At 51.2% G+C, this 27,153-nt stretch overlaps 7 protein-coding genes across 7 annotated transcripts; 4 read left to right on the top strand and 3 right to left on the bottom strand.

The window, feature by feature from the left end:
* Positions 1–27: 27 nt before the first annotated feature.
* On the top strand, positions 28–3,473 carry ASPZODRAFT_132065 (hypothetical protein). Its single transcript, XM_022722924.1, has 3 exons — positions 28–328; positions 420–914; positions 994–3,473. Exons 1-3 carry the CDS (start codon positions 306–308, stop codon positions 3,059–3,061), a joined length of 2,586 nt encoding a protein of 861 aa, XP_022581629.1. The 5' UTR covers positions 28–305; the 3' UTR covers positions 3,062–3,473.
* An 804-nt stretch (positions 3,474–4,277) lies between these two features.
* Positions 4,278–5,879, top strand: ASPZODRAFT_65567 (hypothetical protein; the record flags this gene model as incomplete). Its single annotated transcript, XM_022729311.1, has 4 exons — positions 4,278–5,021; positions 5,086–5,339; positions 5,410–5,784; positions 5,852–5,879. 4 exons carry the CDS (start codon positions 4,278–4,280, stop codon positions 5,877–5,879), a joined length of 1,401 nt encoding a protein of 466 aa, XP_022581628.1.
* Positions 5,880–6,505: 626 nt separating this feature from the next.
* On the bottom strand, positions 6,506–7,096 carry ASPZODRAFT_132062 (hypothetical protein). Its single transcript, XM_022722923.1, has 2 exons — positions 6,976–7,096; positions 6,506–6,898 (listed from the first exon to the last, which is right to left on the bottom strand). Exons 1-2 carry the CDS (start codon positions 7,087–7,089, stop codon positions 6,683–6,685), a joined length of 330 nt encoding a protein of 109 aa, XP_022581627.1. The 5' UTR covers positions 7,090–7,096; the 3' UTR covers positions 6,506–6,682.
* Positions 7,097–7,331: 235 nt separating this feature from the next.
* ASPZODRAFT_132061 (hypothetical protein) lies at positions 7,332–9,055 on the top strand. Its single transcript, XM_022722922.1, has 6 exons — positions 7,332–7,772; positions 7,848–7,871; positions 7,948–8,018; positions 8,089–8,170; positions 8,247–8,507; positions 8,594–9,055. Exons 1-6 carry the CDS (start codon positions 7,674–7,676, stop codon positions 9,029–9,031), a joined length of 975 nt encoding a protein of 324 aa, XP_022581626.1. The 5' UTR covers positions 7,332–7,673; the 3' UTR covers positions 9,032–9,055.
* Position 9,056: 1 nt separating this feature from the next.
* Positions 9,057–10,516, bottom strand: ASPZODRAFT_132059 (hypothetical protein; the record flags this gene model as incomplete). Its single annotated transcript, XM_022722921.1, has 1 exon — positions 9,057–10,516. One exon carries the CDS (start codon positions 10,511–10,513, stop codon positions 9,443–9,445), a length of 1,071 nt encoding a protein of 356 aa, XP_022581625.1. The 3' UTR covers positions 9,057–9,442.
* ASPZODRAFT_1899020 (hypothetical protein) lies at positions 10,182–12,352 on the top strand. Its single transcript, XM_022727317.1, has 2 exons — positions 10,182–10,575; positions 10,749–12,352. Exons 1-2 carry the CDS (start codon positions 10,551–10,553, stop codon positions 12,080–12,082), a joined length of 1,359 nt encoding a protein of 452 aa, XP_022581624.1. The 5' UTR covers positions 10,182–10,550; the 3' UTR covers positions 12,083–12,352.
* On the bottom strand, positions 12,302–27,028 carry ASPZODRAFT_65627 (hypothetical protein; the record flags this gene model as incomplete). The annotated part of the gene is made up of 1 exon (XM_022729314.1): positions 12,302–27,028. One exon carries the CDS (start codon positions 27,026–27,028, stop codon positions 12,302–12,304), a length of 14,727 nt encoding a protein of 4,908 aa, XP_022581623.1.
* Between the last annotated feature and the right edge of the window lie 125 nt (positions 27,029–27,153).

Below are 27,153 nucleotides of genomic sequence, written 5' to 3'. Positions count from 1 at the left end.
CCCCCCCCCTCCCTCCCAGTCGGTTCTCGGTGTCGATCGCGTTTCCCTAACCCACAAGCGTCGTGGGATTATCAGTTACGTTCTTTTATTCGCACCAGGCTGGCCCTGGTTTAACGAATCCCTTTCGTTCACAACCCCCCGCATGAACACACCGGGGGCGGTACGGAGTACCCAGTACGAGATGCCCAGTGTTTGAGACCACGCCGCTGCTGTCTTAATCAGAAGATCACTCGTCTGTACCTTGATACTCTGGTCCGCTTGGCCGTCTGAAACCCCTCTTTGTGGTGATCTGGCCGGAGGTCAAAATGTCTCTCCTTCATAACGAAGAGTACGTTACGACGAAACGAAACCGCTTCCCCTCTCCTCTCCGCGGGTTCTTTAGTTGGTCGTGGACAATACGTCTAATTAGGTTGGTATAGTTTCGCCATATGGCAGCTACGCACCTCATATCTATCTACGATTAAGGACGGGATCGGTGACCGGCTCATCAACGTCAACAACTCGGTGCTCAACACTCCTGGTTTCCGCGCGGCTGGCTGGTCGTCTGGCTATCCGAATGCCGGCGCCCAAAGTGTCGCCTCCCAGATCAAGCGTACATACTCCCCGCCAATCCCCTCAGCCGCGACGGTTTCCTCGGAGTATTACCGCCTGAGCAACAATAAGGGTCCCAATGGCGCGACGAACAACGCGGGAGGGTTTGCTTTGGTGGACAATGGAGAAGAGGAAGAAGGGGGCATGGTCACTGGTCGACGCAGTATAGACATAGTTGGGCCTCGGCATCACCCCCGGGGCGGAAAGAAAGGCCGTAGAAGGGATCGACAGCAGCCGGAGCAGCTCAGACCGGCGGATGCAGAAGAGGATGATAGCAGCGATCTCAGTGATGAAAGTGACGACGAGGGCGATACGCCTCAAAGGTTTGTCGATGCCAAACCTGCGTTCATGAAATATCCTATTTTGAAATCTTCCACAAGCTTACTTCTCAATCCAATGTAGGGCTGCCCAGCAGATCAAATTTTCGAAAATGCCTATACGGATACGCGCAGGTTCCTCTCCGATACGCACTGCAGACCGCCGAGAGAGGCCGGAGGTCATGGTGACCTCTCCCTCGCATCTGTCTGTAGGCAATCATTACCGTACGGGCTCTTTGGGGACAGCTGTCAGCGTCCCTGAGCGTCCGCGGCGAGATACAACCACAAGTAGCGACATTTCATCCGAGAACGAGACAGAGCTCTCTCTCAAGGAGCGCCAGATCCAATTTTCCGAGCAAAATCAGGTGATCCAGCCCTTATCGTTGAAGAAGAAGCGTGAGCGCGCTGCCAGCAGAGACGAGGTTGAAGGTCTTGCGCTTAGCGATCTGAACGAACAAGCCGAAGACTCTGGAGCCGAGTCGGTTGGCTCTGCGATGTCCTCTGACTTTGGTGCGACGGCAGGCTCAGCATCACTGCTCGAGGCTGTGGGTATCACCGGTCTGGATTCTTCCTCCCCCCTTGCCCTGATGCAAAAGCTTCAGAATGCAACCGGATCTCAGACCACTTCGCCGAGAAAGCCCAAGGCTCCGGCTCCAGAACTGCAAGATCTACCTCCCCCTCGCCCGATCAGCACGGTCCAGCCTATCAGTCTACTCTCGCTAGAGTTGAATGCGCGCAAGAAAGCGCCAGCTAACCATGTCGAGCAATTTGCAATCCTCTCTGGCAAGGGCTCCACGGATGTCTTGAACATTAAGATATACGCGCCCTTTTCCAGCAACCCCGAGGATCCTTTTGAAATGCCACTCGCTCGAGAGTCGAAGCTTGCCGATCAGCCAGCACCGGTTACGGTTACTGAAGCTATTGGGCTGGCCCTCTGGCAATACGACGACGAAGGCCTTGAACCACCCATTGACCCCAGCAAGCTGGCTGTGAACCGGTGGACGCTCCGCATGGTGGAGGACGGCGAGGTGGAGTATGATTTCCCTGCTTTGGGACGTACCTTACCCATAGCCGATTTTACATCTAACAACAACCGGGCGGCGGCCTCGCGAGGCCGGTCACGGGGCAAGCCGTACGATGAATTTGCCCTGGTGGAAGCATCCCAGAGCGAGTTCGAGGAGAATGAGCGCCAGTTTCCGAAATTCAGCGTAGCCTCTGCCGCCCCTGAGGGGGGCGGAACCAGTGAGCGGCCGCCAGCCCTATCGATCCCCGTGACGCAGCCCGGGATGTCACAGACCAAAAGCCCAACCAGCCGTCAGAACCCCATCCTAGGCCAGCCCTTCTCGTCAGCCTTGAATGACAACACCTTGACCCCTGCGGACCGGCCGGCGGTGCCGACTTCGCATGCCACACCACGCATGGGGGTTTCGAAAACCCTCAAGATCCGCTTCATCAACCTGGAGGCGTCGACGCATGTGATGACCATCAACACGTCTACGGATAGCTACATCGCCGAGATCCTTGACACGGTTTGCAAACGATGGGGGCTCGACAAGGGGAACTATCTACTGAAGGTGATGGGATCCAACACCATTGCTCCATTGGACCGCACCGTCGAGGCGTTGGGCAATATCACCGACCTGGACCTGGTACGGCGGCGATTTGGGGCGGGCCCGTTAACGATGATGGGCTCCCCCGGGAGCTCATCGCCGAACGCGCCGCTGATGGTGGACAACTCGAGCACGGCGCCAGTCAAGAAGGGCAAGAAGAGCGGGCAGCGCATGCTGCACCCACTGGCGCAGAAGCAAGATCTGATCGGCGGGTATTACCGGCGGTACCATGTATTCCGCAAGCAACCCATGTCCTTTACGGCATCGAACCATCGCATCCTGACCTTTGACAACGACTACTTGCACATCATGCCCGGCGACACGGGCAAGACGGTGTCGGACACCAAGACGCGGTCGATCAGCTTCAATGACGTGGTGGGTTGCAAGGTCAGCCGGCGCCATCCGAAGAGTTTCCGGGTGGTCGTGCTACGCGGCAACGACGCGACGGAGCAGAAGCGGTACGATTTTGAGGCGCGCAACGCTCTAGAAGCGGTGGAGATTGTTGACGAGATCAAGAAGAACATGGCTCAATACCGAATATAACTTTTTCCCTTTCGCCGTTGGAATGGAACTCTAGTTTGAATTAGGCTAATTGGATTTTTCTTTTTTCTCCCTCCCATCTCTCTTCCTCTGTCCGCGTGGAACTGTGAATGAATGAGTCTCTCGCTACCAGCGGATCTGAAGCTAAAGATAGTCGCTCGTACTATGTAGTATGACCAGCTCTTCCAAGAAAACAAAACAAAACAAAAAAACAGTCAAAATTCAGTTTCGATGCGATGAAATATGGAATATCAATAGATAGACAAGGAGATCGATCGATCCATTTGACTGAGAGTTTGATGATGACATGACGACTTTCAGTCCCAGAGACTCTCCGTGTCCACAGCTGTCGGCGTAGGTCGGCGATGAAGTCATCGAGCTTGTATTTACTTTGTTATTTCTTGCTATTATCTTTTGTAATAATTGTGCAATTATTACATAGATCCTATATTGACCAGGTATACTATTATTATAATACAGCATAACCAGCTATTAGCGACTAGATTCTTTATCAGTTATCAATCCTATCCCTGCCTCTTAGACATTAGTAAAATAACAGTACTTACTTGGCTTTGTTATCAATTCTAGGTATGTTCTTTTGTAAACGTAGATCCGGATATCGACGTCATGGCCTATGAGTGTAATGCCAATCCGCAAGCGGCACCAGATAGCCCGTTGAGCCGACGGCGATTGAGACGGGGTCTGTATATTCTACATTGGGAGATGAGAGAGAAAAGAGAGAGACAGAGATACGTAGAGGAATGGGATACAGAAGAAGCCATCTTGCCGCACTACAAAGAAAACATGGTGCTGCTGCTGGTGATGTAGTCGTGAGCTTTGTGTCGTAACCCCGCTCTGTCGCTTCGCCGACCTCGACGATTCTCCATCGGTTTCACCTTACGTCTTCCCCCCAACCGAAAAAGAAAGGAGACCACAGAAAGCCAGTCCGGTTGACTTCTTCCCTCCTAAGCCGGCTCAGATCCTCCAAGTGTGGCTGTCTCGCAAAACTGTCTTTCGGCTTGTCCGTCTTTGCCCCCAAATCTCCACCTCCCTCTCTCCCAGCCTTTGGCTCTCTTCCCCCCCGCCGATCCGCTCGTACAGAGGCGCCCCCTCTCCCTCCCCCTCCCCCTCCCCCGGTGTGTCTTACTGCTACATCTTTTTTTTGAACGGTCGTTCGTCTTCTTCTCCAATTGAGACCATCATCTCGGAGCTCGTTTCGATGCCGAGCCTAGGAGGTCTCCTGAAAAAAAGGCGGACGAAGGACTCGCACACCCTGTCCAAAGAGCTCGAATCGGCCTCGTCTGCGGAGCAGCAGCAGCACCAACAACACCCTACAGACACCCAACCCTCGTCAACGGAGGCAGCAGCGCAGCCGCAGCCCGCGTCCGGCGAGCAGAACCAAGCTTCCGCGGACGCCAATCGACCGATAGAGGAGTCCGGAGTCTCGATGCAGCAGTCCGCGGTCGCCCAGTCGCACTCGTCCGCGACCCCCCAGCAGCCGCAGCCGCAGCTGCAGCAGCAGAGCGGCAATGTCGCCAGTATAAACAACATCATTAATGCGCAGCCGCAGCCGCAGCTGCAGCAACAACAGAATGCAGGCAATGCGGTGCAGGCGACTGCTGGCGGCCAGGCGCGGACGGAAACCACCAGATCGACCAAGGGAAAGTACTCGCTGGAAGACTTCTCGCTCCAGCGCACGCTGGGGACGGGGAGCTTCGGCCGCGTGCACCTGGTGCAGTCGCGACATAACCACCGCTTCTACGCCATCAAGGTGCTTAAGAAGGCCCAGGTAGTGAAGATGAAGCAGATCGAGCACACCAATGACGAGCGGCGCATGCTGAATCGGGTCCGGCACCCGTTTCTGATCACCCTCTGGGGTACGTTTCAGGACGCGCGGAATCTATACATGGTGATGGATTTTGTGGAAGGAGGAGAGCTCTTCAGTCTGCTTCGGAAGTCTCAGGTGAGCTTTTTTTTTTTTTCTTTTCTAATAAAACAGCTTCCTTCCCTTTGCTGACATGGTCTAGCGTTTCCCTAACCCGGTGGCCAAATTCTACGCCGCCGAGGTCACGCTCGCTCTCGAATATTTGCACGGCCACCAGATCATCTACCGCGACCTTAAACCCGAGAATCTCCTCCTTGACCGTCATGGCCACTTGAAAATTACAGATTTCGGCTTTGCCAAAGAAGTGCCGGACATTACCTGGACTTTGTGTGGGACTCCGGATTATCTGGCGCCAGAAGTGGTCTCGTCCAAAGGCTACAATAAGTCGGTGGACTGGTAAGAGTTTTTCTTTTTTTCCCCTTCGCCAGCTACAAATTCATGTCTGGATTCTCATCATGTTGTAAAGGTGGTCTTTAGGCATCCTCATCTTTGAAATGCTGTGCGGATTCACTCCCTTTTGGGACAGCGGCTCTCCCGTCAAGATCTATGAGAACATCCTGCGGGGAAGGTTAAAATTCCCGCCATACCTGCACCCGGACGCTGTGGATCTCCTATCGCAGCTTATCACAGCAGATCTCACGAAGCGTCTGGGCAACTTGCACGGTGGATCCGAAGATATCAAGAATCACCCATGGTTCGCCGAGGTGACATGGGATCGCCTCGCGCGCAAGGACATCGACGCTCCCTACGTGCCGCCGATTCGTGGCGGGCAGGGTGATGCCAGCCAGTACGATAGATATCCAGAAGAGACCGAAGCCTATGGCGTGCAGTGCGAAGATGCGTATGTCTCTCTTCCCTGATGTTTCCCCCTTCTTTTCTGCTAGTTTGCTTTCTCTGACTTGAAGTAGTTACGGTCATCTGTTCCCCGAGTTCTAATATCACACACCATGATTTTTATGATGATGATGATGATAAAACGGGGAATCCTCTTGTGGCGAGGTGCAAGAGAACCTGCAGGTGGCTAATAATAAGCAGGGAATAACATGGGGGTTTTGTTTTTCTCATCCTTTTGAATACGGGGTCTCTTTTGGGTATACTTTCTCCTCCTGTGTTTTTTTTACCCACCTTCGGTCGCGAGCCGACTGTCTTTGGTTCCTGTCTATTTTACAACTATTTGACACATCCGATAAACCAGCCTTACCCCCCCCCTCCCCCTTCTCCCTTCAAAGATCCTCCGATTGCAAAGGGTCTGCTCAACTGACTCTTGAGGGGATAGAGAGACGAAGATCACTAAAGACTTCCATGTATGGGATTTTGTTCTATGCTTTTCGGGTTTCTGTCAAGCATGACGCTGGGTGTCCTATTACTGGTGTACTGTGTGTGTACTGTCCGATAATGCTATTTGTCCTAACATATTCCTTTTACATATGGGTACTGCCTATTAAATAAAAGTATTAATCTATATGGAAATTACCGCCTAGCCTGCATGTCTATGCGATAGTAGTTCTATGACAAGTCTGTAGTACTTGAATACATTCTTAACTACCACCGAGGTAAATGAATATAGATTCAACAGATGTATTCACTATACAAGCCTGCAGTGTATTCGCCCATATTATACATTTTTTATCAATAATCAATCAATGCCACCCGCCCATCTAATAAGACAGTTGACCATTGTTTTCTCCTTGGCCGTGCTCCAATTCCCCCCCTGTTCTCTTTGAGAAGGGACATCGTTTCTACTCGGAGTTTCCAGTCCCCAAAGCTGCCATGGCATGAATATCCTGCCCGACTTTCTTGCTCTCCGAAGTCGCGCGCCCCACGTACGTCTTGCTCGCCACGTTCCACAGCGAAATGTACTTCTCCATACAACTCGACAGGCAGGTCTGTTCGCCCGAGGAGAGTGACGAGCCGGGGGCGGGGATGCAGCGTTCGAAGCAGTGCTCGTTGACTTTCTAAACAATTCATTAGATCGTTAGTATATATGGAATACGTTTCCTAATGCGATCAGGAACAAGAAGGGCATTCGTACGGCGATCAGAATCCGCGCATTGGCTAATGCGGCTTCTTGTTGAAGCTGTTTGACGATGGCGGCCTTGACGTCCTCGGAGGAGGCCGGGGCATTCGAAGAACCGAAGAGAGCCATTGCACTGTTATTTTTGGAAAGAGAATAAATGAATAAGCTGTATAACGTAGTGAGACGTCTGTTCAAAACTTTTGGTTCAAGGTGAACTGAACTGAACGGTTCATCTGATGGCCGAGAAGGGAATGAAGCGGGCGGTGAAGTGTGGCTGGTACGAGGGAAGCCTGCGCCACACGCCCGGTGTTGTGGACACATGGATCAGTTGGTGATGGGACTACTACTTACTACACCGTTACCAGTTTATCAAGGAACTTTGCTGTCAACACTCTTTCTGACGACCCTTATTTTCTCTTCTCTTCTTTCCCCGCACGGGCGGTTATGTCTCTGCAGTGTTGATGTCCCGGTGACACCCTATCCAACTCCCAACTGCTATCACCTCTTGTCCTCTCTCCAGCGACACAAAAACAAAGCTATCGATCTATTATTCCGTCCAGTCTGTCCTTTATTTTCCCCGACCAAGCAATAAGGAAATCCACCTTGATCGTCGCTTGGCGAATCTTTTTTATCTTACTTTCATTTTTTCTATTTTTTTTTCTCGTACCTGGGTTCTTTCAAACGTCTGAATCATCTTCTACTCCCACCGCAATATGTGGTTTCCGCGACTTTCGTCCCTTCTTTGCCTGGCCGGCCTAGCGGCCAATGCTGTCAATGCTTACGACGGTGACGAGGATATCAAGAGTATTCCGGTTAGTTAGCAGCTTCATATATGCGAAGGAGAACCGACGAGAAGTACTAGGTTTTGCTAATATTGACAACCACAGCTTCGTACTCACAGCCTCGAACCAGTGGGTCTCTCTCAGCTTCGGACTTGAAACATTTCTTCTACTGCAGATCAATTGTCTCATTGACACCTTTTCCCAGCCATATCTTGACTCGGATTTCCAAAGCCGTTGGTTCGACTTTGGTGGAGATACGATCATCCGCGCGGACCAGTAAACACACCCATATCCCTGCACGTACTCGCGTGAGACGTTTCCCCCTCACCTCTAACAACGGCTATAGATACATTCGTTTAACGTCTGACCGGCCCTCGCAACAAGGATGGATCTTCTCGCGTGTTCCGCTGACCGCGACGAACTGGGAGGTCAGTACCTAGTCATACCCTTTGTTTTTGGGTCTCACTTGTCACCGTCCCGAGTGCTGACCGCGCGAACAAACAGATCGAGCTCGAATTCAAGTTCCACGGCTCTGGAAACCTACATGGCGATGGATTTGCCCTGTGGTTGACGAAACAGCGCGCTACACCGGGCCCCGTCTTTGGCTCGACTGATCGCTTCGAGGGTCTCGGCATCTTCTTCGATACCTACAAGAACAACCGTCCCGGAACCTCCTTCCCGTACGTCATGGCCATGATGGGAGATGGCCAGACCACATACGACCAGGCACACGATGGCAAGGACAACGAATTGGCCGGTTGCTCGGTAAGTGTGGAATAAAGATGAAGAGGATATTCCCAGGCCATTCTTTTTTTTTTTAAATCATCGCTAATACCCCCTCCCCCAACCAGGCACGTGGTCTTCGTACTTCTTCGGTTCCCACCAAGGCGCGTTTGACGTATTTCCAAGACAAGTCTTTGACCCTAGACCTGCAGTACAAGACGGAGGACTCGTGGGTCAACTGCTTCACCTTGACCGCTCCCGAAACCAACATTGCCATCCCCTCCGTCGCATACCTCGGTCTCTCCGCCGAGACGGGTGAGGTGACCGACAACCACGACATCATCTCGCTCAAGGCCCAGAACCTCTACAGCGTTTCCAACAGCAAGGCCCGCAAGGACCGCGACGGGCCCGGCAAGAGCCGCAACCGATCCAAGCCCAGCAAGAAGCAGAAGAAGGGCTCCTGGAGCTGGTTCCTCTTCAAGACCGTCTTGTTCTTCCTCGCCGTCGCCGGCGCCTACGTCGGCTACACGACGTATCGGGCCAAGCAGCGCTACTCGAGATTCTAAAGTTTGAAAGAATATCATCGGGCAAAAAAAAAAACCGAAAACTCTGAAAAAAGCGAAAACAAGAAAAAAAAAATCGAACCAATCAAGCATCCCTCGTACTCAAATTCAGTCCAACTCCTGATCTATCTTCTACGTTATTTTGCATAGCCTTGTATCAAATGTATCACGTCAACTACTCCTTTTCCTCTACTCTTAATTGCAAAAGTGGTTTTCTACGGCTGCCATTGACACGACTGAGAACTAATGGCTCACATCATAATCTATGTACTTGCTCAGCAGTGCAATCATGGTTCTTAGTGGAGAGCAATTAATAGTGTATGCATGAAATACAATGTCTGAAGGAACAGCTGGGTATCATATCGTAAAGTGTATGCTGTTCGCAAGCCTCGTAAACCTCTATTTCGAACTTCGTCATCCACGGTTTTGTTTCTCGCGTTCCTCATTCCACATCTGATCGAGGATTTGGAATACTTCCGTAACACTCTTGACAATAACCTCTTCGATTCCCAAAGCGCCGTATAGGTGCTGAATTTTGTCCGGGTGCCACCGCACACGCTCAGCCTTGAGTGTTGTCAGAATATGGGAAGAGTCGTCTTTCCGCTTTTGAGGCTTTTCACCAGCCGAGGAGTTTCTAGGCGCATGAAGCATGAACTCTTCCACTGCTGCTCGCGAGATATCTCTCCGCTTGCCGGACTCCACAGGCCAGAATATCACATTTCTGAAGTGTTTCTGGTCGCCCTCCATTTGATTGCCCTGCCCATCGCCACTCCTGGCTGTTAGCTGATTCAGCGCTTCCCAGCTGCGCTGGTATTCTTCCCACACTGTTTTCCAGGCCTTCAGTCGCCGCCGCTCCCGGCCTCTTTTCAGACTTTCTTCGATTGCTTGTTCGAATTGCATTTTCTCATAAGACGCTCTTTCCTGTCTCTGATCCTGTGCCTTCTGTCTCGCTTTTTCTTGACGAAGTCGTTCCCTCTCTTCGAACATCCCCTCATGGGTCCGTTCCCACATCCGTGCGCGCACGTACGTCGCATATTCCTCGTCGGACATCTGTTCCAGCTCCCCATTCGGTCCCTTTGGTACCGAGGGCTTGTCGTATGTATGGATTGGCTGCCCGTAAACCGATTCCCAGTATGCTGCACCTTCGTCATCGCCCAGCGCGTCGAACAGCGATTCGCGAAATGCGGCCCCGGGCGAGAGTCGCGCATTCGATCGTTCATGAGAGGAAGGAGAATGGCCACGTTTGCTTCTTTTCCGTTCAGAGGTGGTTTGAGATCCATGGCGATGATGTCGCTTGCGATGGTGCTGACGGTGTTGTTGGCCTTCGTCGGTCTCGTTGGTTCGCGATCGGTGCTTGGATTTGGAAGATTTGAACCGAAATTTCCCATTCACTGTACCGGAATCATCGTGTCTACGATCTTCGGTATCGCCTTGCCGTAGATCTGCGCCATCGCTGGCAGGGTGATTCTTTGATGTTGCATCCATCCTTCAGTCAACAACACTCAAAGCCTTGGACAGAGCCATGTGGAACCACAAAGACGCTTCAGGTCAGTTAATGTCGCTTTTCCATTTTTTGGAGCCGTGATTATGTACTTGGGTTCCTCGAGCAACTGCGTTGAAATGTCGGCGGGAACTGCCATTAAAAAAAACGGCAGGCGCGATGATGCTCCTGGTGGTGGCCAAAGATAGTTGTATTAGTCAGCTATCTTATCAGATGCAGATCAGTTTAGCGTAAGGCAATCCACCTCACGCAGATTCTCTCCGTCATCATCCAACACCCCCCCCCGGCGGTTCCCCCACACGCCCGCAAACATGGCTCTTGTTTCGTATTCCGATTCAGAAGCGTCCGATTCAGAAGTCGAATGCGGGTCTCAATCTCAAAACACAAATAAGATTGCCCCGGCTCCATCGGATCCGCAGAAACCAGCCCCCGGTGCAGCTGGATTTCAAACCATCGTTGATCGCAGCAACCCACGCAAAATCCGCGTCGCGCTTCCCCAAATTAAACCAGACCCCTCATCAGAAGGAGCCCAGGAAGATGAAGATGGACCGTCTCGAAAGAGACCTCGGATAGGTGGTGGACTTTTCAGCGGGTTCAATTCTTTGCTTCCTGCCCCTAAGAAAGCCAACACAACTGCAGATAAGGCCAAGGGCGCGGCTGGACCGACGCGCAAAGTCTTCAGTCTGAAAACAGGAGCGACACCCGGATTTGATCGAGAAGCCGATGCCGAGATGCGATTTAGCCAAACCGCGCTTGACCCGACTCCTGATCGTGAGGAAGCTGCAGCTGCATCTACGAGCGAAACCGCAGCGTCTGCTGAGCCTGAAGCGCCAAAGGAAGAGGTCAAGCTAAAAGGCAATCCGATGATGTTCAAGCCCCTCTCTGTCGCTCGGAATTCGAAAAAGAAGAAGTCAACTAGAGTGATTCCAGCCTCCGCAGTGACATCAGAGACAGTGGTTCAAAATCAGATTTCACAGCCGGCGAAGGAGGGACAAACCTTGCAGTCGCAATCCCAAACCCTTCTAGCACCATCTGTCACGCCAAAACCCAAAGTTAGTCTGTTCTCCTTGTCGACTGACGAGGATAGGACGGGATCAAACACGAACGCCGCAGAGAAAGCATCAGCGTATGAACCAATGGTGTATACCAGCAATCGTGAAGATCCCGCAGCGGGACCTCAGCCGGAAGTTGAGGCATCTTCCGTATCATCGATCACTGCCGGCTCATCAAACCAGGCTCCAACGTTGGACAATATCGCAAATGATTTGAATTTGTCCCGTTCGCAGAGGCGCCAGCTGTTTGGACGACAGGCAGCTTCAGCGTCTCGTATTCTCACCTTCAACACGGACGCAGAGTACGCGGCCAACCAAGCAATGGCCCATGAGACCGATCTCGCAGCGGTTCAACATAACCCTGTTCGGGCAATTGCTCCCGGAAAGCATAGCTTGCAGCAGCTGGTGAATGCAGCCAACAGCCAACGAGACGCCTTAGAGGAAAGCTTTGCCACGGGACGAAGAAATAAGAAAGAGGCTGGATCAAAGTACGGGTGGTGATTCGGTTTGGAATAGTTGTATGATCATGCCTGCTTTCTGGTCATTCTCTAATTATATTTGATACCATTCTTTGTAACTATAATAAGCAATAAGCAGACTTAAACACTTAATCTCTTTATATTATAGCTGTATGTACAACTAGAAGAAAATAAAAAAAAATCTATAACCATATGTAAAGTTTAATAATCCAGAACACCATTCCCATACATAATGACTTTTTTAAGATGAGACATCCACAACTTCAGCAAACCATTGCTTCAACGCCGTGGCTAGAACCGCCGGTAACTCCCGAACATCACGAACAACGAGGTAATAAGGGAAGGGGAAACCTTCGAGATATCTCTTCATCTTCAACTTCATCTCTCCTGAGCCGCTGGCAGGGTCAGCCTCGAAGCTTGCCTGGGTGAGGTCCAAGATGGAGCTGCCCTTGACCGCGTCGACGATGATGAAAACGATCATAATCCGCTCTTCCTGCGCCTGTCGGACTAGACGGCGGATGGTTTCATGGTCCTCGCAGATTCCATCGGAGATGATAAGTTCTAGCTGCCAGAGGTCGGCGTTCCCACCACCTGGCGAGCGCTTGAAGCGAGCTTCGCGGAACAGCGCAATCGAGTCGGCGATGAGTTTTCGCACATTGGTGCCCGTCTGCTGGTAACTGAAATGCTGGAACACCTGGCTGCCTGCATCGGAGGAGAAGGGCTTGCCGAATCCGTGCGCGACTCGTACGTGCTCCTCACTGCCAAAGCCAAGGACGCAGAGGTCGCCTGCTTCCAGCATGCTAAGACTCTTCGCAACAAGAGCAAGAGTTTCGAATGCTAGCTGGCCACTCCCGCTTTCGAGCATAGACTTGCTGTCGTCAACGGCGAGCATAATCTGGTAATTTCTCTTGGAGGGGATCGACCGCCGCATCCAGATCTTGTCACGCTTGTACTGAGAGGCAATGTAAGGAATGATGCGTTTGATATTGAGTCGTTTTCCTGTCCGGAAATCGCCTCTGAGCTTCGTAGCCAGAGTAGGTGCTAAAATCAGGCGCAACTGTTCAGTCAACGAGAGAGAAAGGTCGTTTGTGGCCGACTCGTAAAAGGACCAAAGTCGTCGAGCCTCGATTTCAGGGGTGAGAGGTGGGAGAGTGGATGAGAGATGGATGGCCGCGAGATGCTGGTCAACCTCGTCCAATTCTTCATCCACATCTTGATGGCCATTAAAGTCCCTTGACGGGTCCTGGGCCTGGGAACTGCCTGGGATAAATGCCCCTGCGCCTCGGAAGTCTGTTGGAACCGTATCCCGATCCAATTGCATCTCCTCTTCCATTTGGTTGGCCTCAGCATCCTGGTTCTCGTCAGAAATATCAGGCAGGATCTCATTTTCACCAGGCTTGATGTCTGACTCGACACCCTTGTTCTGATCAAGGCCTTGAGCTTGTTCCTCACTGGCTTGACCAAGTGCCTGGGTATCTGCTGCGTCGTCTTGGTCTGCCAGGTGTTCAAAATCGGCGTCGGTCATGTCGGTATCCTGTGGCAGAGGCTGGGAGTCTTCTTCCTGATGGGAGGCATTCAAAATCTCCTTCTGTCTACGGTGCCACTGTTCGAGTATGTCACCCATCTTCTTGAATGCCTGTAGTTGAGGGTCATCTGGAGAGCTATCATCTGCACCCCCAGTGTCTCGACTCCGTTTGCTTTCTTCACTGTCCTTCGCAGCACCAGTCTGTTGCTCAGTATTTGACGACGGGTCTGTAGAGCCGCTTTCTTGCTGGGCATCACCAGATGTTCCTTTTTCATTGCTCTGGTCTTGTTCAGCAGCAAGCCCACCAGTGACAGCTTCGCTCGGAGCAGCCTCCTCTCCAGCAGCCTCATCTTCGGCCTGTTGCGTTAAAAATGGATCCTCTTCAGGTTCTTGAGGCTCATCTTCACCAGGCACTTCAGCCTCTTCATCATCCGCGCGCCCTTCAGTGGGCTCCTCCTCATTTTCCCCTTCTTCCCCTTCTTCGCCTCCTTCATGCTCCTCCATGGGTTGATCGAGTTTATCCTCATGCTCTTCGACTTGTTCATCTCCAAGGTCAGGCTCCATATCAGACATACCATCCATACCATCATCACTACCAGCATCTTCACCCTCCTTTTCATCACCATCCAGCTGCATTTCCTCCGGGAGATCGAGCGTTTCTTCCTCCTTGGTATGAGGATCCGTCACATCCATTTCTTCGCGTCCGACAGCCTCGCCTTCATCCTCAGGAGCCTCCTCTTCACTCTCTTCCTCGTCATTTTCTTCGTCACCGTCCCCTTCTTTCTTCTCTTGGTCCTTCTTCTGTTCTTGAGCCGCTGTTTGATCATCGGCTTCGGAGACTCCCTTGCCTTCTTCATTCTCGGTCTCTTTCTGCTTATCATCATTGGCACCGTCCCACATCTTCTCATCGACTGCGCCCGGATCAAGGTCATTGACACTACCAACTTCATCGTCGATATCCTCTTCGCCTTCTTCTTCACCGCTCTCGTCCTCTTTTTCTTCTCCTTCTTTCTGATCAGTGGTGTCCGCTTGGAGGTCTTCCTGGTCCATGTTCACTGCATCGGCAGAATCGTCCATTTCGTCATTCGGGTTCTCGTTCTTCTCTTGCGCAAGCTCAGACAAGTCTTCGTCATCGCCAATGTCTTTGCTAATATCTTCAGCACCCTCACCTTCACCCAGGCCTGTGCCGCTCTCCATCTTTCCCGAATTATTTTCTTCGGTGGAGGCCTCGGCTGGACTGCAAAAGCCCTCGGAAGCGACCTGCGTGAAGGACTTTGCGAGAATATATGACATCTTGCAGGATTCTCGGTGGACACTCATGAATCTTTCGATCAGACCTTTGCAGATAGCATAGTAGGTGTTCGTAATCGGCAAAACACTGGCCAACAGAGCCGAGGCGATAGACAGACTAGAATTTGTTTCCAGGTTCTGGAGCTGTACAAGAACAGACTGGATGGACCTGTTGATTTCGGACAATCGACTGGCTTTGATTGTTCGCGTGAAGAAATCGTCACTTCGGGAAAGCAGTCCGGTGCTCTCCATTGCAGATGAGACCTTGTTAATGTTCTGCATTCCGACAAGCATCTTGTCGACCGCGGACAGAAGAGATTTGTCAAAGGCCTCAAGTGGCACACTTTTTTCGACAGACTTGTCATAAGATGCCAATAAGGTGTTATCAATCCACGGTATGATTTGATCCAAAGCGAAAGCAAGTTCGGGGCGCGACTGGTTCCAGGACAACAGATCCGTGCGTAGTTCACCCAGGCAAGAGTTAGCGTTCGAGAGAACGTCCAGGTGAAGCTGAGAAGTGACGCCAGAAGGAATCTTGGGCAGGGTTTGTAGGAGCTGGTTGTGATGGGAAAGGTTATCCTTCCACGTCCGCAAGCCTCTGGAGATTGGCGAAGCATCTTTTCCACCAAATTTGGTATGGACTTCAATGATTGACGCAGCTAGGCCGAGGATTGGGATCAGCCAAGCCACTGTGTAAGACATGGCCTCTTTGTCACCCAGATTTGTAGCGGAAGTTTCGGTGATTGGCATGGGCTTAGAGGCCCAAAGACTTGAGATCTGCGCGAGCGTTGATTTGAGGGATTCCAGTTCCAGAAGCGAAGGGAAGATGAGCTCTCTTTGTTTGCGGGCGATGAAAAGCAGGTATTCGACTGAACTGATACTTCGGAACACTTCAACGTTGCTAAGTTCTTCAGAGTAATTTCGTGACGCTTGACGGGCACGGGGCACGAGGTCCAAGAACCTGTGGAAGTAACAGTCGGCACTTTTGGTGAGCTGGAAAGTCGAAGCAGCCAGATCGGATGCTGGAAGAGTAGCCAGAACCTGGGCAACAGAGGATTGTTTCTCAATCAGACTGACGCCGACATTTCGCTTAACACCCATCTCGAGCAATTGGCGAAGCACTTCAGCATAGAAACGACGTTTTTGGGTCTTCAAATGTTGAACGTCGTCTTTATTCTCCTCGGTCAGAGTCTTTGGAGTCTGAGACTTGAACTCCTTGATGCTGTCGATGACAAATGTCATGAATTCATTCAATTCCTCAGAGATATCGAACTCGTTGGATAGAGACTCGTATAAGGCTCCCATGTTCTTGGCTGTACTATCCGAGTTCTTGAACCGGGGTGCTCTCTGCTCCCAAAGACCGGAATTATCCTGGCAAAAGGCCAATGCTTCAGGGATGAGAGCTGTCGGGAGAGGAAACTCTTGATGTGCGAGCACATTGGACTCCTCGTCGCTGGGTTCTGGCATCCCTTGCTGAAGCAAAGACTGAGCCGACTGGGCCAGAATTTCACGGTATTTCCGAACGACCTTGAACAGTTTGTGGTGCGAACGTCTGGCACTTTCCTTCAGAGCAACAATGTTTGTGTCTCTCCAACTTGCCAGCTGGATCTGCTCCTTGATGTCTTTCTCCAACGCCGACCGTTTGTCAGAGAGAAGCTTACCTACGGCGGGCTCGAATGGTTTGAGGTGTTGAAGGAAATTGCCTAGTGCAGAGGCAAGTTGGTTCAAGGCCGGGAAGTCCGCCACGTAGACATGGAGCAGTGACCGAAAATCAGATACAAGCTGCATTCTCCGCTTGAATTGGCCGATAGTTGTCGACATAAAGAACTGTTCAAGGGTCGAGATAGTTTCCTGGATATGATCGCTCATATCCTCCTGGCCAGAGGCGGCCATTTGGATCGGAGCCGCAAAGATTGCTTCGTAGGCAATGAACCACCAGGAACTCACGTCCTCATTGCATTTCTCGTTCTCGATATCCAAGAGCCTTGCCCAAGTTGATAGTTCAAGGCGTCGCCAGCTGATTGTCAGGCTTGTAATCTCATCGTAAAGAGAAGCTGCAGAGTATTCCTTGCTGGCCACAAGCTGCCACTCGTGTACCAGTGCGTGAAGCTTCTCGATCTTCGTGATGAATTTGGCGACAGGCTCTGCGTGCCTGAACTGTAGGATCTCTTTGCAGCATGCGATAACGTCTTGTATCACAGCGTGTTCTGGCCAGGCTTTCTGAAGTTGAATGAAGCGTGCCATGACAGAGTGCGTCAGCGATACAAGCTTCTTGGCTTCGGCAGGATTGGCATCGGTGTAGAAGTTGTAATTCTGCCTGGATTCCGAATCACCTTCCGCTAAAGCATTCTCAAGAATCATTAATACTCCAGGGAGATGCTCCTTTGGCTGTACCGGTGAGACCGATGCAGCCCCTTTCGACCAAATGGAGCCAAGGAGTAAAGCTGATTGCTTGACAAATTTGGACAGGGTAGCTTCGCTATTTTCGGGCGCAAAAAGTTTGGATTGAAGAGCGGCAAGACGAATTGAAATAGCCCTTGGGTCAATACGAGCTTTCTCGCAATCGTCTTCGGCTACCTCTTCTTCGTACGTAGGGAAGAGCTGCTGTAGTTCTTGTTCGTTAACATCCTCACTGTCTTCCCAGGAGCCCCTGTAGCGATACATCTCGGACTTCTTCGCCTCATCTTCTTGGTCCTCGGTCAGCTGGGTTTTCCACAGCTGATGGAAATCCTCAAGGATCTTTCTGAGTGAATCACGGCCATCACGAGTGCGCAAATAGGTCGAATCAACACTCTGCGCCACTTCAAGAGCGGATAGTTCCTGGAATCTCACGTCCACGAAATACCTTGAATTAAACGAGAGTTTGTGAATGAGGCGATCTGAAGTAGGACGCATCTTGCTCCCGAGGAAAGGCGTCGTCTCACTGACCGCTCGCACGATTTGCAATTCCGTAGATTCGGGGACTCGGCTCGAGGCCAGAAAAATGCCGAAATCGAGCATCTGAAGGAAGCGAACAACGGGAGTCGTGATATCATCATATGACCGGTAGTTCTTGCTCAAGCGTTGGCTCAACTGGTGGATATTGTCACGCATGAGATTCAATTCTCCTCGGTGTTGGTCATTGTCTTTGACAGATAGAACCATCGTTTCAGGGCGTCTTTCAAGGACGGAGTTAATCAAGTTAGAGAACTCTGCTTGGAGAAGACCGATGTCGGACTCTGCTGGCCGAGTGACTGTCGTAGGGGGAGGTGCAACACCAAGCTCACGCAGCTCATCTTGTACCAATTTGTGGCGAAGGTTTGTCGGATTTCCAGTGAATTCCAGCTCAAATGACGAGATCGTCTGTGACTTCATTTCAAGCTCAGAAACACGTGCGCCATGTCGTTTCCTTTGAACCACCAAGGCCAGAGAGGGATCGAAAGGTTTGTCGGGCACGAATAGACGAAGGAAGATGCTTGCTAGTTGAACTGCAGCCATGCCAACCGATTGAACCTGTCCCTCAAGATCATGGGCATCCGCTGTCAAGAAGTTAATGAATCTGGCCAAAGTCGTTGAGGTTGAAGTGCTGAAGTAATGATCAGCGGGGAGGGAAGCTTCCATTCTGAGATCAAAGGCCGGCTGTCCCTCGTGTGAACCCTGTTGCTCAATTGTCTCCAACACGGCGATCATATTCTTTAGAGCAGGGGCATCCAGAAGGTCTCCATGGCACACGAGCAATTCTTTCGCCAGTTTCGCCAACAGTCGTCTAAGAGCAGCGGTCTGGTTCACGGAAGCCTGATCGGTACTCGAGGACAATGCCCGGGCTAGAATTTCTTTCTCGACTTCGAGCATTTCCATCTGTCCCAGAGTCGCGGCATTTATGGATGTGAGTTTGTCCAGTAAAGAAAGAGAAAACGTGCCACTGATGGCTGGTGCAATTTTGAACGGAGAGCCATAACCAGCAAACAGCGAAAGCCGATGAAGAAGATCTGGGATTTCCGCCTGTAATTTGGATGTGTCGATAGGCTGAGCTCGCCGACTCGCCAGCAGCGGTAAAGTTGTCTCGATGGAATCGTCACTAGTACCGGAAACTCGCCAAAGGGCTGGAATATCTTGAAATTGACAAAGCAACTCGAAACTGCTGGAGAAGTACGGTGTCTGTGTGAGATCAAAACTGCGTACCGCGTCCTTCAATTCAGTGACAGCCTGTTTGAGCATTGGAACGAGAACGTTTCCGTCAGCTCCATCGAGGAGGATTGCCCGCTGTGCGTCAATTAGAGAATTCCGCAGTTGACCTAGCTGAGGCAGTTTGAGGCGAGAATTCAAGGCAGAGGCCGCAAATTCAGATACAATGGATTCGAGGTCCATCAGAGCTTTGAGTTGCTCTTGAGTAGACGGTGTTGCTGGCCTCCATGATTCCCACATCCTTTGCATGCTAAGTCCTGTGGTCAATGTCCAGCCTGCGTGGAAGAGTTTAAGGGCCTGGTACAGGACAGCAGCTAAAGGGGCAAGAATGGGCAAAGATTCGGTCAAAGAGGCGCATAACTCTCGGCCAATCTGCAGATATATCTGAAATTCGCCTTCATTCACAGACTGCACTTCTGTCGCCTTGTAGATGTCCCAGCAGAAGCTCATTATGGCCCGGAGCGATGACACCATCTCAGGGACGCGGGGAGCACCTTGATCCAAACTCTGGATGAAGTTATAAAGTGCTTGACCACAATCGGCAATAAACTGGCCCACAGGTTGCGTGGAATCCTTCATCAGCGCAGGTATTCTCTTTGAGGCAAGGGAACGTTCTATGCGTGTCATCTGGCTCGGCTTGAGGAGCTTTGCAGATTGATCGGCGCGTTCCAAGTCTTGCTTCAAGTAGTAAAGATCAATCTTGATTTCTTGTAGATAGGCGAGGATCACAAGTTGGGTTTGAACATCGCCAGTTCCAACGATTGAACCGAGTGGCTCGTTGACCAACGGATGGATGGGCTGCAGGGGTCCTCCAACACTCAGTGTGGCGCCTCCCAATACAACCTCATTTTGGATGCAATCAAAAGGCTGCCTTTGAGTGTTTTCTTGCGCAACGGAGATGTACCGATCGAGGACAGGCAGAAGGGATTCTTGGTGTAGCACATGAAGGGCACTGGACTTGGAAAAGCTCAAAGAATTCTGCAGACAGATCAAATCTGTGGTAGAGAGATGATCCAGATGTACCGAGAAGGAATCCTTCAAGTTCTCATTTGCGGCGTCCGAGTTGAATTCCCAGATCGATCTCAGTCGATAGAGGAACGATTCAGAAGAATAGGATGGTCCCGGCTGGTAATTGTGATGATCGGCTTCCTGAGGCAGGAAACAGATCTCTATACATCTGTTCCGCATTGCGCGGGACAGTTCTCCATGACGAGGGTCCATGGTCAGGAAAAGCCTGAAGTCAGGGTGAGGTTTGATAACTCGGGCCGACCCATCCTCTGTCCGCTGCTCATTCAGGATAAGCGTGCCATTTGGCTCAGTCAGGGAATTCAATCTGTCAAGAACCGACGGATTGCACAGGTTCGCATTGTCAAGAACAACCCAGTATCCATTTTGTACGGCCTGCGTGAGCACACCCTCCGTCCACTCAAACCCAACCCTCATCGTCTCCGTGCGCTCCGAGGATTCGAGCAGCTGGCGGGCTCGAGTAAGGAGAATATCCATATCTGGGCTCGCGTATGATTGACTCAGTGTGGAAAGTGCCGAGAAAATAGTGCGTAAAGAGACATCTTGACTCTTGATAACCTCGTAGACTTCAAGAAAGACCGCAACGGCAGATGCCTCTTCTCCTGATGAGTGCGCCATGATGGCGTGACGTTGGAGAAACAGAGCGAGGTCTTGGACTAGAGACTCAATTTCCCTCTTGATGTCCATTTGCTCAAACCCACCGATCAGGTCCATGGTATCGGTTTCCGCACTCAAGGCTAACTCGATCAAATGAGCACCGCCAACGGCAGCAAGTTTTCGAATCAATGTTGTCTTGCCGCACCCCGATGGCCCAACTAGAATACTTGGCCATGATTGCTCTATGCACAGGATGAGGGACTCAAGGACTGATAAATCCTTTGGAACAACCCTCATATGGGCGTCCGAAGATCTCTGTAGTACCGGGTCTCTGTTCAAGACACCCAATCCAACTTGAAAGTATTGAGGTGTGAGGTTGTGGTAGAGATTTCTTGCATCACTCGTCGTATCTCGGAAGATGCGCTGGTACAACTGGGTGACCAGAGAGCGATCTTCTGCGCTTCTGAATCGTTGGGATATTACAATGTCAAGGAAATTCTTGGTGGGTATTTGCAAGCTTCCACGGTCTGCCAACTGCAACCACCGTTGGATGTCTCGCAAGTTTACCTCCCAAGGGCCACCAATCGCGCCTAGACGCCGTTCTTGGACAATAGCTTTGTTCAGCGTCGAAATGAAGTCAACCAGTCCGGCAGTTTGCTCCGAGGGGCTACCAGGGAAAAGTCGCGTGCAGATCTTCTTCAAATCGACGTCTGTGAAGCTGTCAGCATATACAACGGTGAAACGGTTGACAAATGATGCAGGAAGACCCTTCCTTCCTCCTCCTTGATGATGGGGATTCTGTGCAGCAAAGAGAACAAAGTCTGGGTGTCTCTTGAATGTTTGATCAAGCTCGGCAATGTAGACCTGCTGGCGATGATCCAGACAGGAGTTCAGACCTTCAAGAACGGATTGAGAAGCCAGATTCATCTCGTCGAGCAGGACCCAGTCACCGCGTTGCATTGCTTGTAGGTACGGGGCATCTCGCCAGGCAAATTGGCCGACATCGCCTCCTTCAACGGGAACATCTGAGCCAAAAAGATCGCTGAGATCTGTTTGCTCTGAGAGGTTGATTCTAGTCAGCGGCTTTCCAAGAGCTCTGGCGAGCGCTGTGACGAGTGTGGTTTTGCCTACGCCGGGGCTTCCCTCGAGAAGAATTGGCTTTGACGACTGTAACCCACGCGCAATCCTGACCGAATTGGCGATAGTAGTGGGCGCATCCATGATGAACTGGGGATCGGGCATCGCATCACCATTCATGGGAAGGGAGAAAGGGCCCACGCGCAGGGCACCGTTGTCGATTGAAACGGTTGATGTCTGCATGTAGATTCCCGCAGCATCGACCTGGAACAGTTCACCCAGCTTCTTAAGACACAATGCACGGTTTCCCTCGAGGTCATGAAGTGCCACTGCAAGCATTGCAGCAGGATTTGCCCCCAAGGTATCGATAAACACCATCGCGGCACCGTGCACGACGGCAAATATGGGATCCGAACCGTGGCATTTGTTGATGAAATCCACCCAGCCGAGCAGGTCACGGATTGAAAGAGAACTGATCGACGAGGGTTGGAATGTTTCTTTGAACCACTTGGCGAATTGAAGCATTGTCTTTGGGAGATTCTCGAGGCTCAATTCAAGCTTCATGCTCAGGATAGGCAAGATATCTTCGTCTTCAGATAGCTGCGGTGCCCAAATCTCAGTCATTCTGTTCCTGAGGGCCGCAGAGAGTTCTCGCTTTCCATAGTCGCCTCCAGGATTCATAGTCGAAAGGAATTGGAAGCCCTCATCAGCCACGACCATGGAATCAATAGGGCCTTTCTCCGCAAGCAAAATTGACCTGTGCGGCTCCAAGACGCTGTTTAGTCTCTCTAGAACCGAGTCATCGGCCAGAGATACTTCATCCAAAAGAAAGAACTGTCCAGTCTTCATGGCAGTGATGAGACTTCCGTCAGACCATTCAAACAGGGCATTGGAACGCGCAATGTTCTTCTGGATTTTCTGTACGAGAGCGGCGTCAAACGACTCAAGGGTTTCCTTTGACAAGGACTGGAAGGCTTGGGTTAACTCTTCAAGTGAGCCTTGGTCGTGCATTCCGTCTCCAAGCACTTTCGTCAAGTCATCCAGGAGTTTCTTCTCAAGTCCTGCCCTGTTTCTGATAGGTCTTTGAGCACCGATCAGATCCCCGGTCTCCAGGTTGACATGCGCGTTCACGATGAAGAGCTCTCGTCCAAAAACCTCAGCAACTGCCTGACAAAGCTGAGTCTTGCCGCAACCAGTTTCTCCTACAAGGAGAACAGGCTCGTTGTTTTCCAGCGCCCTTGACACGAGAACAAAAAGACGCCTCATGGCCTTTGTCCAAACAATATTAGGCGGTAACTGTTTCAGACTGGAGGAAACCTTCTCCAACTGAGAAAGGCTGTAGATGGCCTCTTCGTCGATACGGAGCCTCATAACTTCTTCGATCACTCCCTTAACAGCTGCACGTTCCTGAGGATTACGAACACGCTCAGCCAGCAGCATAAACCCATTGATGGCAAGTTGTTCTCTGTCGTCAGCTGGCCGAAGGGCCCATCTGAAAAGGTCACGTAGGGTTGCAAAGCTGTTCTTCTGCTCGAACAGTCGATTTGACTGGCGCAACAATGATAACTTCCGATATACAGCCACTATTCTTGAGCAAAATGAGGGTGCAATTTGTGACCGCTCTTTCAGAATGAATTCCAGCTCGCTTTCCGGGATATCGTCGAAATGCAGCTCGAGAAAACGGTTGCGGAAAGCACGAGAAAGAACCTTTCGTCCACCGTAAAGACCAGCGGGGTTCTGGGTTGCAAATAGCATGAAGTTGGGATGCGGATGGACGACCTCCTGCGTTTCTGGGATAAAAAGTTCCCGATTATCGTCTAAAAGGCGATTCAATGCTTCCAGGACATCTGAGGGGGCCAAGTTGAGTTCGTCCAGGACAATCCAATATCCGTTTCGGAGAGCTTCAACCATGATGCCTTCTTGGTATCGCAGAGTACCGTCGTCAGCGGACACATAGGAACCCAAGTATTCTTGCAGATCGGTATGTTCGTGATTATTGATACGAACGAACTTGTTGCCGGAGACTTTGGCGAGGTACTCAATCATGCTGGTCTTTCCTGCAGAGGTTGGCCCTTGTAAAAGCACGGGAAATCGCCGCGTTGAACTCGCTCTAACGAGATTCTTGAGATTCTTCTCAATAAAAGGAGTCACAATATAGTGCGGTTGCTCCTCAGGGCTTAAAGGGCCTTGCCTCATCCAGTAATGCTTAAACTGCACATATGTATTTCCATCGGTCGGGGGCTTGGGGGTCTGGCCAAGAAGAGATCTCGCATTCTTTGCATTTCCAAATATTTGTCTTTCGAGGAGAGGAAGTAACAACTGCTCTGACTCTTGGCCGAGAACGGTGAGGAAACTCATGGAGAACCCTTCATAAATTGCCCGACGCAAACCGTAAATGTGGGCATGGTCAATAACATAGATCAAGGTACGGACCAACGTGCGTATGCTGAAGTGTGGTCGTTGACCAGCTCCATCAGTGAGCTTGTTCTCGTTACTGAGCTTCTTGACTTCCATGTACAGTTGGCCAAGGTCCGGCGCCGCTCGGAGATCACTGATCGCCAGGTCACCAAGATACGTCTTGATGAGTGCTAACAAGTCATCCAAATCAGTATCAGGAGAAGGCACATAAAGTTCGGTGAAGCGAGAGCGAAGCCCAGGTGGCAGATCCCTTTTACCAGCATCAGTTGCAGGGTTCATGGCTCCGAAAATGCGAAAGTCTGGATGGCCAAACACCCTTTCAACATCACCGGCTTCGGAGAGCAAGACAGAAGGAGACCCTTCGGTACCATGGTGTAGAAGACTAGCGATATTTTCCAGGGTATCAGGTGAGGCAAGGTTAATTTCATCGAGTAACACCCATTCTCCATTTCTCAAGGCCCGGACAATCTTTCCCTGGACGAAGGCAAAAGCGAACTTTGCGTCGCCTTGGGATACTTGAACCTCAAACTCGCCGAGCTGGGCTGCGAAAGCTTCCCATCTTTGTCGTAGATGCTGATATTTAGGAGAGTCAAGTTTTCTCTTCTTAGATGGCTGCTCCTCGCTACCAGCGCTTGCAGGCGGGCTAGGCTTGAACACACCGTTCGCCAGACGAACAGCTTCATGCCATAAAGTGACCAGACGTACCCAATTGCCCGCGGTGGCGCTTTTCGCGACAGAAGACAGGAATTTCTGGTTCTTTTTTGCGGAGAACGTAAGCTCGAAGAGTTGGTTAAATTCATCGAGCATTGGAACGGCCATTGTACGGATGTTGACCGGCTTGAAACCGCCAAGAAGATCGGTACTCTCACTTTGTTGGGACAGATTGACCACCGTCAACTTCTGTCGCATCAGAGTGGCTAGCTGTTGAATTACTGTTGTTTTGCCAATACCTGTTTCACCCACAAGAAGCACTGGTTCAGCCATTTGTACAGCGGCACCGACCTGCTCCATGATCTTGAGAGCTGCTCTTGTTGAAGCAAATCGGGAAGAAGCACCGGCACGCTTTTGTGCTGAGCCACTCGGTACTCGAATCTTCTGGCAAGTCTCTCTTCCAATTGCGATCGTATTCCCTTGATCGGAAAACGTGGGCGTTCGTTCGTGGAGGCAGAACTGTGCCCTTTGAGGCGACAACTGTAAGGCTTCCGCAACCACGGCAGCAAGCGAGTTCTGCAAGGACCTTTCAGGCAGATACTTGAGGAAGATGTCCACCACGTCCAGGAAGATTTCGTCTTCAGTACCCTCTGGGGTAGCCTCATATCCAGTCTTGGCACCGAGGCGTTCGATTCGTCTATGCAGACGACTGCATAGTTTGATGAGGTCGCGGAACCCTGGAGTCCTACCCTGGGAGCTTTTGATGGCTAAACTTCCGTGAAACGACGCGCAGACTCTCTGGTATACATCCATGATCAAGGGGACCCGAGATTCGAGCAAAGGATATCTTTGCGTAATCACGTCTCGCACCTCAGTGGTAGACAGGGGATTAACCTGCACCCTTCTCCAAAGTCTGCTTCCCAACATGGTAGTGCTTGGGCCGATTTCTTCGCCTGCGATGTTGTATGATGATTTCATGGTGGCGATGATCTTAAAGCCATCGGCACACTTGATACGCTCCTTCCTGCTGGCTATAGTCAATTCGCCCTTCTCAATGATGGGAAGGATCAGGCCCATGACTTCGGACGGAGCCCGATCCAAGTCCTCGATTAACACCCAGCGGCCTTCTCTTGCAGCCTTGGTCAATACACCTGGTTGCCAGGCAAAAGAGCCCGTACCAGGGGATGTTGCATACATTCCCAGCAAGCTCTTCGCGTCAGTCTGTTCATTCAAATGAAGAGTGACCAAAGATTCCGCCTGCCCCATTGCCGAAGCAATGTCGTTGACCAGCGACGTTTTCCCCGAATTCGGCAAACCCACTAGCAATATAGGCTCAGAACTGAGAAGCGAGGTCGCAATCTTCCGAAGATTACCGACGGTGGTGGGGGTCTTGACAATAGAGGACGTAAACCGGACGGTATCTTTCAGTCTTGGGATGAGGACACCGCAAATCTCGGCTGTTCGACTGGTGAAATATTCTTTCAAATTCTCGGCTTGAGACAAAACCTCTGGTTCTGACCAAGACAATCTATTACGACGAAACTTTGCTTCCAGGGCATCCCATCGGCGTTCTTCCCACAGACCCAGGAACCGATAATCGATTGTAATGCCTTCCCATTCCGCAAAGATCGGTTCGTCCCCCACATTTTTCAGGACCATCTTTTCCGTCGCAGCGTCGGCAGCATGCATATAGAAGGCGAAGCATCGTACCGCCAGGTATCGTATGGATCGATCATGGTGTCGGAAGAGAGCCTGCAGTTGAAGCGGTGACACCGAGGCAGAAAACGTTTCGAGATCGTAGGAGAAAAGCCTAAAGAGCGCCAAAAGCAACACATGGAGGGTATCATCATCAAGCTGTAGAATTTCTAACTCCTTCGACCCCACCAATGCAGACAGAGGTCCCGCTCGGGATAGCGCATATTGTCTCGCAAAGGATCGCAGATGTGGTGCAAACGGTAACACCCGGGAAAATGCTGCAAGTACACCCGCCTGGTTCGTATGGGCATCCGAGATGAGCCATCGAGCGGCCAGATCAACGAATATCGGCTGGTACAAGTTGAAAAAGGTCTCGGTGCAGCCCGGTTGGAGAGCGCCCAGCGCAAGCGCGTTCAGGTATTGAGTCCCAGAGGCAGAGCGGATGAGTCCAACGATCTCACCAGGCAGCTGCCCCATAACCTGGGACTCATCCAGAGCCCCCTCGTAGGCAGGTATTCCATTCATTGTCAGCCCTGCCCTTCGAGGAACCCTTCCTTCTGCAGCAAGAGTTGCAGCAAGCTGGAAACGGCAGGATCTTTTTTTTTGTTTTCTGCCGCGATAAGATGTGCCGTTGCTCACCGCCTTTGTTG

The sequence above is a fragment of the Penicilliopsis zonata genome (assembly GCF_001890105.1).
Source record: "Penicilliopsis zonata CBS 506.65 unplaced genomic scaffold ASPZOscaffold_6, whole genome shotgun sequence".
Lineage (NCBI taxonomy): Eukaryota > Fungi > Ascomycota > Eurotiomycetes > Eurotiales > Aspergillaceae > Penicilliopsis > Penicilliopsis zonata.
The sequence above is the reverse complement of the archived record's forward strand: the minus strand, read 5'-3'. Positions and strand labels throughout refer to the sequence as shown.